Source organism: Glycine max, chromosome 8, assembly GCF_000004515.6.
Source record: "Glycine max cultivar Williams 82 chromosome 8, Glycine_max_v4.0, whole genome shotgun sequence".
NCBI lineage: Eukaryota > Viridiplantae > Streptophyta > Magnoliopsida > Fabales > Fabaceae > Glycine > Glycine max.
This window is the reverse complement of record NC_038244.2, coordinates 5,031,018-5,043,576: the sequence shown is the minus strand read 5'-3', so window position 1 is coordinate 5,043,576 and position 12,559 is coordinate 5,031,018. Positions and strand designations below refer to the sequence as shown.

The window sequence follows — 12,559 nt, the reverse complement described above, 5'->3', positions numbered from 1 at the left end:
CTACCAAACACGTGAATTAACTAGTAGAGGATCAAGGTTGTTGAATTCCAACTTAATTAGATATTTCAGATTCAAATTTTTGATATGTATTTTAAATGTCCATATGCTGAAGTTTGTAACTTATAATAGTTCTAATTCACTCAAGTATATCATAGATTGAAATGAATAGATTATGGGGGGAAAAATGGATTCAGTTTGATAATAAAAATGGTCAAGTTAGATTTGGGACAATTTTATATGCCAACCCAATCAATTAGCTATTCATTGAGTTTATTATTAAAATAAAAAATACAAAAAATAAGAATTAAGTTATAAATCATAAAATTGAAAAAAAAAATATTTATCTCAAAAGTTAGAATTATTATGTATAACACATTAATTTACTAAGTCACATAAAGTATATAATTTTTCTATTTTTTATGCTGAATATTATTTTAAGTATTTATTTAAAAAAAATAATATAACAATGTCATGTTGGCTTTTTAATCTGTTTGGTCTCTCTCTTTCACTCATTTAGAGAAGGGAATTAGTGCACTGATTATTTAGCGAAGACGATCAGAACTGGGGTGGTGGTGATTACTCCTTTATTTATCTAACATTACCTTAATTAAGCAACACATTAAAGGAAATAAAAAAATAAATCATATCGTTTCTTTTTTTTTTCCTCCTGTTACTAGAACACGTAAAAGAAAAAGTGACTTTAATCCTAAATGGGATGGTAGATTAATGAATTTGAAATGCTAGGATGATTAGATTAAAAAGTGACTTCCATTTCCAACACCAACTATGGGAAGAAGAAATTGGAAGGATGGAGGCATTGGAAATGGTCTTTGTATATACTATTACTAAATAAATATTAGTACTAATAGTACGTACTTTACTCGTCATTAACTATTTCCAATATGGGAAACCTTAATGAATCCGAAACAAGTAATTGGTTAGTCTTTGTTGCAGTCTAACAAAAAGTTGCACACTCCATCGCATTCGCATGTGAAATGTCGGCTTGATTCTTTTCTTGTGTTCTTTAACATTATAATCTCAGACTCAGTTGCAGCTGAATATACGACACCCACCTTCATTTGAGTTCCACCTGGAATATGATCTGTTGCTGAGCTAACTACTAAAGTAAATAGAATTTCCTTTTATTAGGGATCTTGCTAAACCTACAGGTTCAAAAATTAAAAATAAAACATTTATTAAAAAATTGTATTAATAATGTACTATCAAAAATTTATGATGAAAGCATATTATTAATATATTTTTCCGGTTTCAGAATATAAAAAAAATCTGAATTTTATTATAAAAAGTCATCACTTTTAAGTCCATGTCCATGATCAATACCCTTAATTTACTTTTATTTCAATTATTACCTCATTCTTTCATTTTATTTTTATGTTTCTTTTAAAGTTGCGATATGGAGATTGATCGAAATGTGTAATTAATATTTTTGCTTTATTAAAATTATCATTTGATTTCTTATGATACTTTTTTTGTATGCTCAATTAAAACATGGAGTATTGGCGAATTTATATTTTATTCTACGCTGTCATTACATAAGTTTAAATTATTTTTCAAATCATAAATATTTTGCTACTCGTTGAAGTTGATCATTAATGTAAATTTTCTATTTTTTTCACAAAACTTAGATATATTTTTTTTGGTATTGTATGTTTGTTTTGTTCTTCGATCAAAATTATAATTTTATTTCAATAATATACGTAATAAATGTTTGCATTAAAAAAAAAATTCCTGTGAAACAATTACATTTTCATAGAAATAAGTTGATTCCAATAAAATTAAATTCAAATTTTTTAAACAAAGTTTTAGTTTAAACTTATGAATAAAAAAATGTAGTTGAAAAATGAGATCAATTAAAGTTACCAAAAAACAACAGTTACTTCAGAAGCTGTAACCTTCTCAAAGAAGAAGCTGGATTGTCTGCGGTTTAAAATTAAACTGCACAAAATCCAGTTAATGTTTAACGGTAAATAAATTTTTGAGTGTGTTTTGGTGGCTTATTTCAATAAATGTGAGATCTTGGTTGTATGAAAACCGCGCCAATTGATTCCAGAAGACCCAGACATGTCAGCAGCAGCAACGCCTTCCAAAAATTAACCCAAAACCTATTCGGATAATTTTGTTGTGAGTTTACGTTTTACTAGTTTTTAAAACACTTTTTATTATATTTACAAAACAATAAAAATAGGTTTTATAGGATTTGGGAAGTGAGTTTTAATTCTTTCTTTCCTTCATCCTACAACAGCAGAGTCACCGATTATGTTCTCCAAGGCTCCATTCGGTGATTTTTCGTTTTCAGTTTTTGAAATTATTCAAAATTAAACCTAGTTTTAATTTTGAGGGTTGAGTTTCAGTTTTAAAATTTTAGAAACTATTGTAAGTTAGAAATAGATAAAATAAGTTTATTATTCTATTTTACGATGTTCCATTATAAAATTATGCAATATAAAAAATAATAAAACATAATAAAAATATTTAAAAAGTATTAAAATAAATTGTTGTACAATTTTTTTCTTAAAACTAAAAAAAAGAATGACTCAAACATACCAGTAATAATAGCATGACAGATTACATAACGTTATTAAGCAAAAAATTACGCTTGTAAAACACAAAAGTTGATAGGATTTATATATAAAAATGTGATAATAATAACAATTAATAATAATATAATTACGGTGTTATATTAGTTGCATCCTATAATCGTTGAATCAGTCGATTTCAAAAATTTATCATGTGATGGATAATTGTTGTAATCACACATAATAACCTTTGTTGATGTGTTATATTATTTTCATTTACTTCTTTAACTTCTAGTTCAACTCGAAAAGAGTTAAGGTTTTGGTGGAATTAAATAAAATTTGTTGGGAGTGAATTTTAGAGAACTTAATCGGTGAATGTATTACCATAGCTATGATTTTACTGGATTGGCATGGCTATGTTTTGTTCATTTTCTAATACATTTCTTAAATGCTCGGCTAAATTCCCCCTTTTTAACCTGTCACTTCAAGATTTTGTTTTGTCCCATTGAGTGTAGCCTAGCTATGCTTTTACTAGTACTAGTTTCATATTAATTACGGTTCATATTGCAGACAAGGCCTTGTGGCACGATTTGTAATAGAATGCTAGAAAAGTTATAATATTAGGCTATTAGCATATTCTTTAATACAATTTTGTAATATCCTCGTTACCATGAGGTGAAATTATATGCTTACTCCACTAAGTTAGTGGGTGAAATTATAAATTGCTTACATGTTCTTTATAATTTTATTAAAATAGAAATGTAAGATGATATTATGCTTAGGTAATATGCTTGTCGAATGATAAATTTTTGAAATTGATTGACTCAACGATTATGGGATAAAGTTAATGTAATATCATTGTTATATTATACTTAGTTATTATTATTATGATGATTATCATAGTTCCTATCCAATTTTTTGTTTTACATGTATAAATTTTTGCTTAATAGTGTTATGTTTGTGTTTTTTTTTTAAAAAAAAATTGTACAACAACTTTTTTAATACTTTTTAATTATTTTATTATGTTTAATTATTTTTTATATTACATAATTTGACAATGAAACACCATAAAATAGAAAAATGAACTTATTTTATTTATTTTTAACTTATAATAACTTTTAAAATTTCAAAACTCATTCTATAACAGAAATTCAACACTTAAAATTAAAACTAAATTTAATTTTAAAACTGGAAACAGAAAATTAATCATCTCGAACTGAATCAAGGAATGAATGAAGTAAGCTGACAATGTACACCAAGACAGAAGTTGGCTTCTCCGAGGTCTAAATGATTTTTTAAATCCCAGTTTTCCCCCATAATCTTGAATTAACATTTAATTTTCCAGCGTGGCAAGATGACATCCGTGCTCAATCTGTGTACGAGGAAGACTTCAATAGAAAATAAAAATTATTGTATGAATCAGACTATGATCACTTTCGTTAGCTGTAATGTAACGACAAGCCAGCTGAACAAGGCCATTGAGGGAACTATCTTAACAACAGTACTTACTTCATTACTTCTTATCTGCAATAATGGATGTACAATATAGAGAACGATCTCCACATTAAAGAATATATTTCTAACACACCTCTTACGTACATATAAATTATTATTAAAATGATTAACAATATCACCATATATACCTATGTATCATAAAGTCACAACATAAAAATCTTTAAACAATAAGTAAGTTCTGATTAATTTATTATTTTATTTGATAGTATTGCTGGATGAGAATTATAAATAATCTCACAGCATTTTCAATAGGAGTTGTTGAGTTAGATTCTTAAACTCAAAGATTGAATTCTAAACAAATAACTTTCAAGATCGAATTCATCTTTTTTTTTTAAATAATATTTTTTTTAATATTTGTCTCCCTAATTATTTTTGTCTATATAAATAAAATTCAAGAATCTAAATTAAGTCTTATTACTAAAGCAAAAAAAAAAATAACAAAAGTTTATTCTTATGTCACATCATAAAACCTAAAAAGTGATATAAGAATCCAAAATAAATTCATAACACTAATGAAACTATAAATAAATTGAATCTTCTAAAAATTTAGCAATCAAATTAAATCTTTAAAAAAATCAAAATAATTTTCAAAACACTCACTGACACGTCATGGATTGGAAGGGCACAATCATTTTTCGAAACGTGGCCTATTCGATCTGTCTGAGTCTCCGTGACTTGAGCTGCATCTTGATTCTCAGTTTTCACTGTATGTATATTTTTTTTTATTTTGCTTTCTTTTATTTGCCATTATTTTTAAAATATTTCTTTAACTCTAATTATATAGTATTATTTTATAATATTAACAGAGAATTAATTAATTTTTAATAATATCCTGAAGAAATAACTGCAATAGTAGATATAGAGCTGTAATTATACAATGTAGTAACTAATAGAAGTATTTTGTTTTGCTTAAAAAAAGAAGCATTTTATTTAAATAATTATTTTGTTATGGAAATTGGCATAATCAATTGTCTTCTTAAACTGTGTATATTATGTTAAATAATAAATAAAACGAAATAAAATAATTTTTTTAATAAGTTTAATTTTCATTCATTGTGTTTAATCGGCTAGCCAGAAATCATCACCATAACTATATTTTTCTTTAAAGTAGCAAGTTTTCCATATGTTTAGTTTTGTGTTAAAAAAACCTAAGACTTGAGTCAGAAACCTGAAAATCAAAAGTTGTATTGACTAGCTTCTATGTTGTTTAGATTGACTTATGTGCAATTGACCTAAAACTATAAAGACCTTGGAAAAGTTAATAATTTTGTTATTAATGACAGCTTTTATTGGATGGTGATATGAAAAGTCGTTCTTTAATTCTTTTTTTCTTCTGTTTTTTAGTTGTTTTGTGAGAAAATTGTATAAATTTAAAGTAAAAATATAAATTACCGTTCAGTAATTGTATGCTTTTTAAAATTATACACGAACATTTAATAAGCTAATTAATACATAGTGAGAGAAAGATAAAAGTAAGAAAAATATAAATATTATGATTTAACATGAAGAGAAACATATAAAAAAATATTTATTATCTGTTTAAAAAACATAAATGTTTATGTATAATTTATTTTTTTACATGTACTATACTACTGTTTATAAGTTATCGTTATTAAAAATAAAAGTAAACCTTATAATTTATCGTTCAGTTGGCCCCGCACACTCTGAAAGCTGAGCATACTGAACCGTCTTGAGACCTACAAAAACCACTTTTCGCCTTCCCTATAAAGCTCTAAAATAGCAGCATCGCTTTCTTCTTCTAGCTCCATCTTCCAGTTATCCTTTTTCAGTTCCATAATTTTCAAGTAAGTTACTGACTAATTTCATTATTCTTTGTCTGCGGTATTTATTAGCACTGTTCATACCATAATTATATTATATTCTCTTTTTTCCTCATTTATTTATTGTGTTTCTTTCATTTTTTAATTTTTCAATCAGTCCTCCAAATTTCTTTCTAATTTGAGAAAACTTTGTGAAAGAACCGTAGCTAGTAATTAAGTTTTGACTTTGTACGAAAAGATGGGGAGAGGAAAGATCGTGATTCGAAGGATTGACAATTCCACTAGCCGGCAAGTGACGTTTTCCAAGAGAAGAAATGGGTTAGTGAAGAAAGCTAGAGAGCTATCTATTCTGTGTGATGCAGAAGTTGGATTGATTGTGTTCTCCAGCACTGGCAAGCTTTATGACTATGCAAGCACCAGGTAAGATATTAATTAATATCATATCTTATCTCTTCTTTGTTAGTACACTTTTATTTGCTAGCTGATTTAAATTCACTACTTTACACCTCTCTCCTTTTTGGGTTGAAAACTCTTCTTTTAGGTGAATAATAATCAATAAACTAAATACACATTTATCCATAATGACTGTGAACCTCGTATGTATAATTCGAGATTGGATGGTGTTCTTCTGCTTGCATACTATTAATCTAAATATTCAGGGATGCGTTTGAAATTAAGGAATATTATTGTGGTATATATTTGAAACTTGCTAGGAAAACCCTCCCAACATGGTGTGGGGATACATTTATCTGGGAATCTATGAATTTTATAAACACTGGAATGCTGAAACATTTTCCTTTGATACTCTTCAAGAGGCCAGGATACATTTTATTATAAATAAATTAAATCTAAAGATTGTCGTTAAAATTTTAACTTGAAAAATTAATTCAAGAAAACAATTTCTTATCATGTAAATATGGGTTAGTGATCATGAGCTGCATGGTATTGCGATTCAATATCTTTTCAACCTGCAATTTGAACCCAACAAGAGTTTCTAATGGCATTTTGCTCTTTTCTGACTTTCTAGTAAGTGTAGTGCATGCTCAAAGTCTAACTTATAGTGTAACATGACATTTCTCAGCTAGATTTGAGGGTCATTGGTCTCACTCACTGCTCAAAGACAAATCCAAATTTACAGGGAGTTAATTAACTAGTTGGGGGTGTGGGGCTAATCTAAGCTGAAGTTTTTTACGTGTAAAAGCCGCATCTTCCATCTGTACCGATAAGAAATTCTGTTGTTGATTAATTCAATTGAATATTTAGTGCAATTAGCTTCATCATTTATAATTCTTTATAGTTCTCATACTTTTTGCTTTACAATCTTAGGATTATAAATGGATATAGTCTATTCTATTTTATACACATTACATATAATATTCATGCATGCATTTCCAACATAAATCCATATATTTTTTCAACATATAATTATCATAGCAATCATACTGTCCACTAAGAAAACGGCTTTTCCTTTCTGTTGTGTGGAGCATAAGGAACTTTTTTTTTTGGGTTCTTTGAGTTTAAGGAACTTGATTATTACCAAACTCATGTTTTAGTTTTTATTAATTTGTCCGTGTTCTTTCCTTTATGTCTTTTTCTGTAGTCAGTTTCAGTCTCAAGCTTCTATTGCTTGTTTTTGTTTCAATTGTTGATCCATGTATCCAATGCAGATTCCCCATGTACATATATTTAGTGTTTCTTGCATTTACAAAAAAGATGATCATGTCTCATCTCATTAATATATATGAACTTCTAAATTTCTGCAGCATGAAATCTGTTATTGAGCGCTATAACAAGGTCAAAGAAGACCATCAACAGTTAATAAATCCTGCATCAGAAGTCAAGGTAATTGCCCATGTCTCAGTACTCCTCCGTTGATGTTCTAGCTTGATCTCTTGCATTTAGTTATATATTAACTTGAATTTAGCGTCTAAGCCCGGCCCATTTTGTTTCCTTTACTACGGTAAATTATACATGCAGCACTAAGTTCAATACGATATACATAGTCCAATGATGATTTCGTCACACACCAGTATCATGACTATGGGAAAGACTATAACCGTTATAGATACAATAACTTGTAAACCTCAAAACTGTTTAAACCATAGATTTTGCCAGCTTCATGAGACTTTTAATTATTAATCTCTTGCATTAATTTAGTTATACATACCAACTAGACATTCATGGCTCCCATAATTTGCATGTATAGACATATAATATACACAACATTTACTTTTTTTTTTATATATATATACAATGATCGCAATGCGAATTGAATCTAAGTATACTCTATGCATCTATTCCAAACTCTCCACTACTGTAAGCTGACCCTAGTAGTTACCCAAAGGCTTTTCCTTGATAAAATGAAAAAGAGAGAGTGAGAAGTGTTAATATCAGGGTTAATTAAGTTTAATTTTTCATTTATTTTTATTACTCGAAATTAGTCTCAAAATCTAAATTATACAAGGGACTAAAAATGAGAAAAATATAAAATAATTTTGAATAATAAAAATAAATAAAAAAATAATAATGAACTAGGTTTTTAAAACAACTTAAATGCTGACAAAAAAATAAGATTTGACTATAAGTTATTATTTTTTCAGGGATTAAAAATTAAAATCTAAAAAAATCAAGAGATTAAAAACTTAATTAATCCATAATAATATACTTTTTAATGTTGGTATCAAATACTTGACGAGTTGTTATAAATCTACCTAGACCGTTAGATCCTATTTGGGGTGTATGTAAGTGGAAAAAGACAAAGATAAATAATAATAATAATAATAATAATAATAATAATAATAGATTTAATATGTAATATCATAAAAAATGAGATTAAAAAAATGGGGTATAAGGCATTTTTTTAACTTGTAAAATAACTTAACCTTCAAAGGCTTTGCAAAAATATTTGCATCTTGCTCTTCAGTTGGACAACATTTTATCAACACTTCTTTGTCAACTACAACTCTCAAATTTTATGAAGTAGAATATTCATTCATTTGGATCACTCAAAAAATAAATTCTTTCTTAGTGCAACTTATTGTCACAAAATATTTTTATGGGATAACTCTACTTATGATTCATTACTTCTTGAATTCTTCTCAACCATACCGCATGTGTAGCCAAACAAGTTGCTATATATAATGCTTCAACTATAGAGTGCAACAACTGGTTAAAGAATTCTCTCATTCCTTGCATATGGCAAGTACGCAGTAGTTCTTTCATAAATTTGTTAAGCAATTCAACTCCAAAAATTGTATCTAGTCTAGTTAGTTGAAGTTAGATATCTCAGACTCAGCTTCCAATCAAACTTTTGTAAATTGGGTTAAATTTACTCTTTTTTCATCATTCTCCGTTGTCAGCTTCAATTTCTTGTCAACAAGCATGGAAATTGACTCCAAATTCTCCATCTTGAATTTCTTCAAAATGTCACACACACATCTTTGTTTAGAGACAAAAATCTCATCATTCTATTGAACAATCTCAATCCCAAAACAATAAGTCATCAAGCCCAAATCTATTATTTGAAAGCAAACTTATCATAGTCTCGTTCCTTGAGTTCTGCAATAATCTTTTTAAATTAAATTATTGTTGGTAAAGATTAGATCAACATGTAGGCCCACTATAGGAATATCTCCAAGATCAACTAATTTATCATATAATGTTTTCTAAAAAAAGACACCTTTGAAATTCATGTTGCACAAAGTATGAATCAATCATCTTAATTTTATCACACTCTTGGTGCCTACTTCAAGCCATACAAAGTTTTCTTCGATTTGCAGACTTTATTTTCTTTTCCTCTAACTATGTATCTTACATGTTGGTCAATGTGTATTTCTTGCAAATTGTGTCTAATCTTGTAGCAAGAGCAAAGTAATCAATACCTAACACTTTTTCTATTCTTTTGCAACCAACCTTACTCTAGAGTGATCAAATTCTCCATCGGGATTAATGCACTTTGTTTTGTACACACCTACTTCACTCCAATAGGGCTTTTATCCGTTGACAAAATTTGTTAACTCACTTTTCATTCTTTTTAATAGCATGGATTTAATCATTTATAACTTTTCTCCAATTCTCATCACTTAAAGTTTCTTCAAACATCCTTAACTCACAATATGCAAATAAGGCAAAAATTGATATAAGGTCCGCATCAGATGGGTCATTCTCATACTAGCAACATAATCCTCTTATCTAATGGTAGGTAAAGATGCATCAGTGGACTGTTAGATTACTCTAGTTCATTAAGATTTGGATTGATTACCAATCATTTCTTCATAGTTATTATTAATAACTGTCATCAAATCTTTTTGGGACTTCGAGTACCAATCCGACGTTCCTTTCACATCAAACATCACAAGCCATGTAGTTAATTACAACTTAATTTTTTTACTTGGCATTATCATTACATATACATATAATTGATATCTATATTACCATTAACTAGCTTTGGCAGAGAGAAGTAGCAAGCTTGCGGCAACAAGTGCAGTACATGCAAGAATGTCACAGGTAAAAAGTTAAACACCCAGTTGTTGCATTGTAGTAAAAGCAAGTCAGAAATGTATGGAAACTAGTGGGTTATTACGTAATTCATAAATTAAAGCAATTACTTATATAGGAGGGCATGAAATATTGAACCCAACTATAAAAGAAAAATAGATAATTATAAGAATTGGAAAAAAAATGCACAACCTGATATTATATACTCTCTTCATCTTAAAAATAAATGTCATTCTAGATTATTTTACATAATTCAAAAAAATTCATAAATAGATAAAAAAATAATATTAATTTTATAAAATTAACCTAATTATTAATATCATATTGAAAAGCTAAAACTTTGTCAACAATAAACACATTTAATTAACAATAAGAAGAATAAGGTTTTTTAAAAAAAAATAGAAAGAATAATAATCCACGTACTTTCTTTTTTGGCAAGTGCACGCAGGCAAATGATGGGCCAAGAGCTTTCTGGATTGGGTATCGAAGAGTTAGGAAATCTGGAAAAGCGACTGGAGATGAGTTTAAAGGGTGTTCGCATGAAGAAGGTATCATTGTTCAAAGTCAAAGGAAACCAAAGCTAGCTCATCCATTAAAATTTAAAATTTCACTGATCCCTTTCACTGTACACGTACTATCACTTATTTTTATTGTCTACCTTTAGGATCAAATTCTGATTGATGAGGTCAAAGAACTACACCAAAAGGTTTCAGGAATTAGTTTTTATTCCTTAAAATGATTCATATATTCCAACAAATTTCTGAAAGCTAATTTCCTTGATACTATTGTAGGGAAGCCTTGCTCATCAAGAAAATGTAGAACTTAATAGAAAGATAAATCTCATCCGCAAGGAAAATGAAGAACTACAAAAGGTATAAAAAAAGGCACTCTATATTTTAGAATATATCATTCATAGTTTTTCATAAATATATACATAAGCATGTATAATGAAAAATCCTAGACATAGACAGGCAAAGCTAAGGGAGAGGCATCAAATATTAAACAGATTTGCCTCATTTACAATCAGCTTGCAATGTTTATCTAGAAGCAAAGAATTCATGTTTTACTTTAGCTTAAACAAGAGATTCGGATTTCAGGTTATTGAAGCTAAGTGTAGAAAAGGTGTTGCAGCATCCAATCCTCCATTCACTATCAACTATGGATGTAATATGCTTGCTCCTATCAGTCTCCAGCTAAGCCTGCCAGAGTCAACGTAGTAAGCCATCAGCCAAAGCAATGAAATTGGGATATTCCCTCAAACTATAACTATTGCCTAGGTCTATAAATATGTTTAAGGTCCTTATTAATATACTAAATTTTGGTTTTAGACTATCTAAAACTTGGTTTTATTTTGTGCTTTCTGATTTTTTAAAAGTGAACACCAATAATTTAAATTATGGTCCCAGTTTCATCTCGAATTTTGATATTATGAGAAATTGTGAACAAATATGGTTAATGCATGCTACTGCAATATGTAGTCATGGAGAGTCTAAAAATCTTGATGTCAGTCACAGACCATTTTCTAAAACCTTGGTGAAACTATTATATATGGGCTAAGTGTCAAGCGAATTTTCAACACTTAAATGACACCTTAGCTTTTAACAGGTCCGTGATAATACCTGAAATTATAAGTGTTCAGTTTTAAAAATTCACAACACAAATTAAAACACATTTTTTTAATAGAGGGATTAACATATTTATGGGGACAAAAACATATTTTATCTATTCATAATTTCGTTATAAACTAATCTTCTATAGTGTGCACAGATTACTGCTGCAATAACAAAAACTGTTTCAAAATTAGGGGTGGTGATCATTTCTGTCAAGCTGCCAATACTTGGTCCGAATGGTCATGCATAGATATTCATGGCATTAGATTATGTACCCAGAAACTTTTCATGCAATTTTCTGTTACAAGAATCGGACATAATGTTTACTATGTAACATCAATGCAAAATAAAGATTAATTAAATCGTCTTTTGTGGCTGCCTAGTGCTGTTTTATATATAAACATAAAAAAGAAAACCAAGCAGAAATATCATATTCTCGTGTTTCTCTTCTCTTCCACTAAAAGAGTCTGGATTTCTTTTTTTTAAAAAAATACATATAATAATAATAATAATAATAATAATAATAATAATATATCCATATTTTAAAATTGGAATTATAAGATTCACTTTTTAAAAGAAGAAAAGAAGATAAATATCGTAGGTTTAATTTTTTCCCGTT

At 28.3% G+C, this 12,559-nt stretch overlaps 1 protein-coding gene across 6 annotated transcripts; it reads left to right on the top strand.

Moving 5' to 3' along the window:
- The first annotated feature begins 5,724 nt into the window (after window positions 1–5,724).
- On the top strand, window positions 5,725–12,195 carry LOC100779647 (MADS-box transcription factor 23). Of its 6 annotated transcripts, none has more exons than XM_041017986.1 (8): window positions 5,725–5,857; window positions 6,072–6,253; window positions 7,597–7,675; window positions 10,278–10,339; window positions 10,770–10,878; window positions 10,995–11,036; window positions 11,122–11,202; window positions 11,428–12,189. In XM_041017986.1, the coding sequence occupies exons 2-8, from the start codon at window positions 6,072–6,074 to the stop codon at window positions 11,545–11,547; spliced, it is 675 nt and encodes a 224-aa protein (XP_040873920.1). In that variant the 5' UTR covers window positions 5,725–5,857; the 3' UTR covers window positions 11,548–12,189. The 6 variants fall into 6 exon arrangements, with proteins under 6 accessions (XP_040873920.1, XP_040873921.1, XP_040873922.1 ...); XM_041017987.1 differs by having other exon boundaries at window positions 5,796–5,857; window positions 6,040–6,253; window positions 11,428–12,190; XM_041017985.1 differs by lacking the exon at window positions 5,725–5,857 and having other exon boundaries at window positions 5,981–6,253; window positions 11,428–12,191.
- The last annotated feature ends 364 nt before the right edge of the window (window positions 12,196–12,559 follow it).

Coding starts and splice junctions, on each gene's coding strand:
- LOC100779647 (XM_041017985.1), top strand. CDS start 6,072: ATGGGGAGAGGAAAGATCGTGATTCGAAGGATTGACAATTCCACTAGC. Junction 10,879..10,994: donor AGGGTGTTCGCATGAAGAAG/GTATCATTGTTC, acceptor GTCTACCTTTAG/GATCAAATTCTGATTGATGA. Junction 11,203..11,427: donor AAAATGAAGAACTACAAAAG/GTATAAAAAAAG, acceptor TTCGGATTTCAG/GTTATTGAAGCTAAGTGTAG.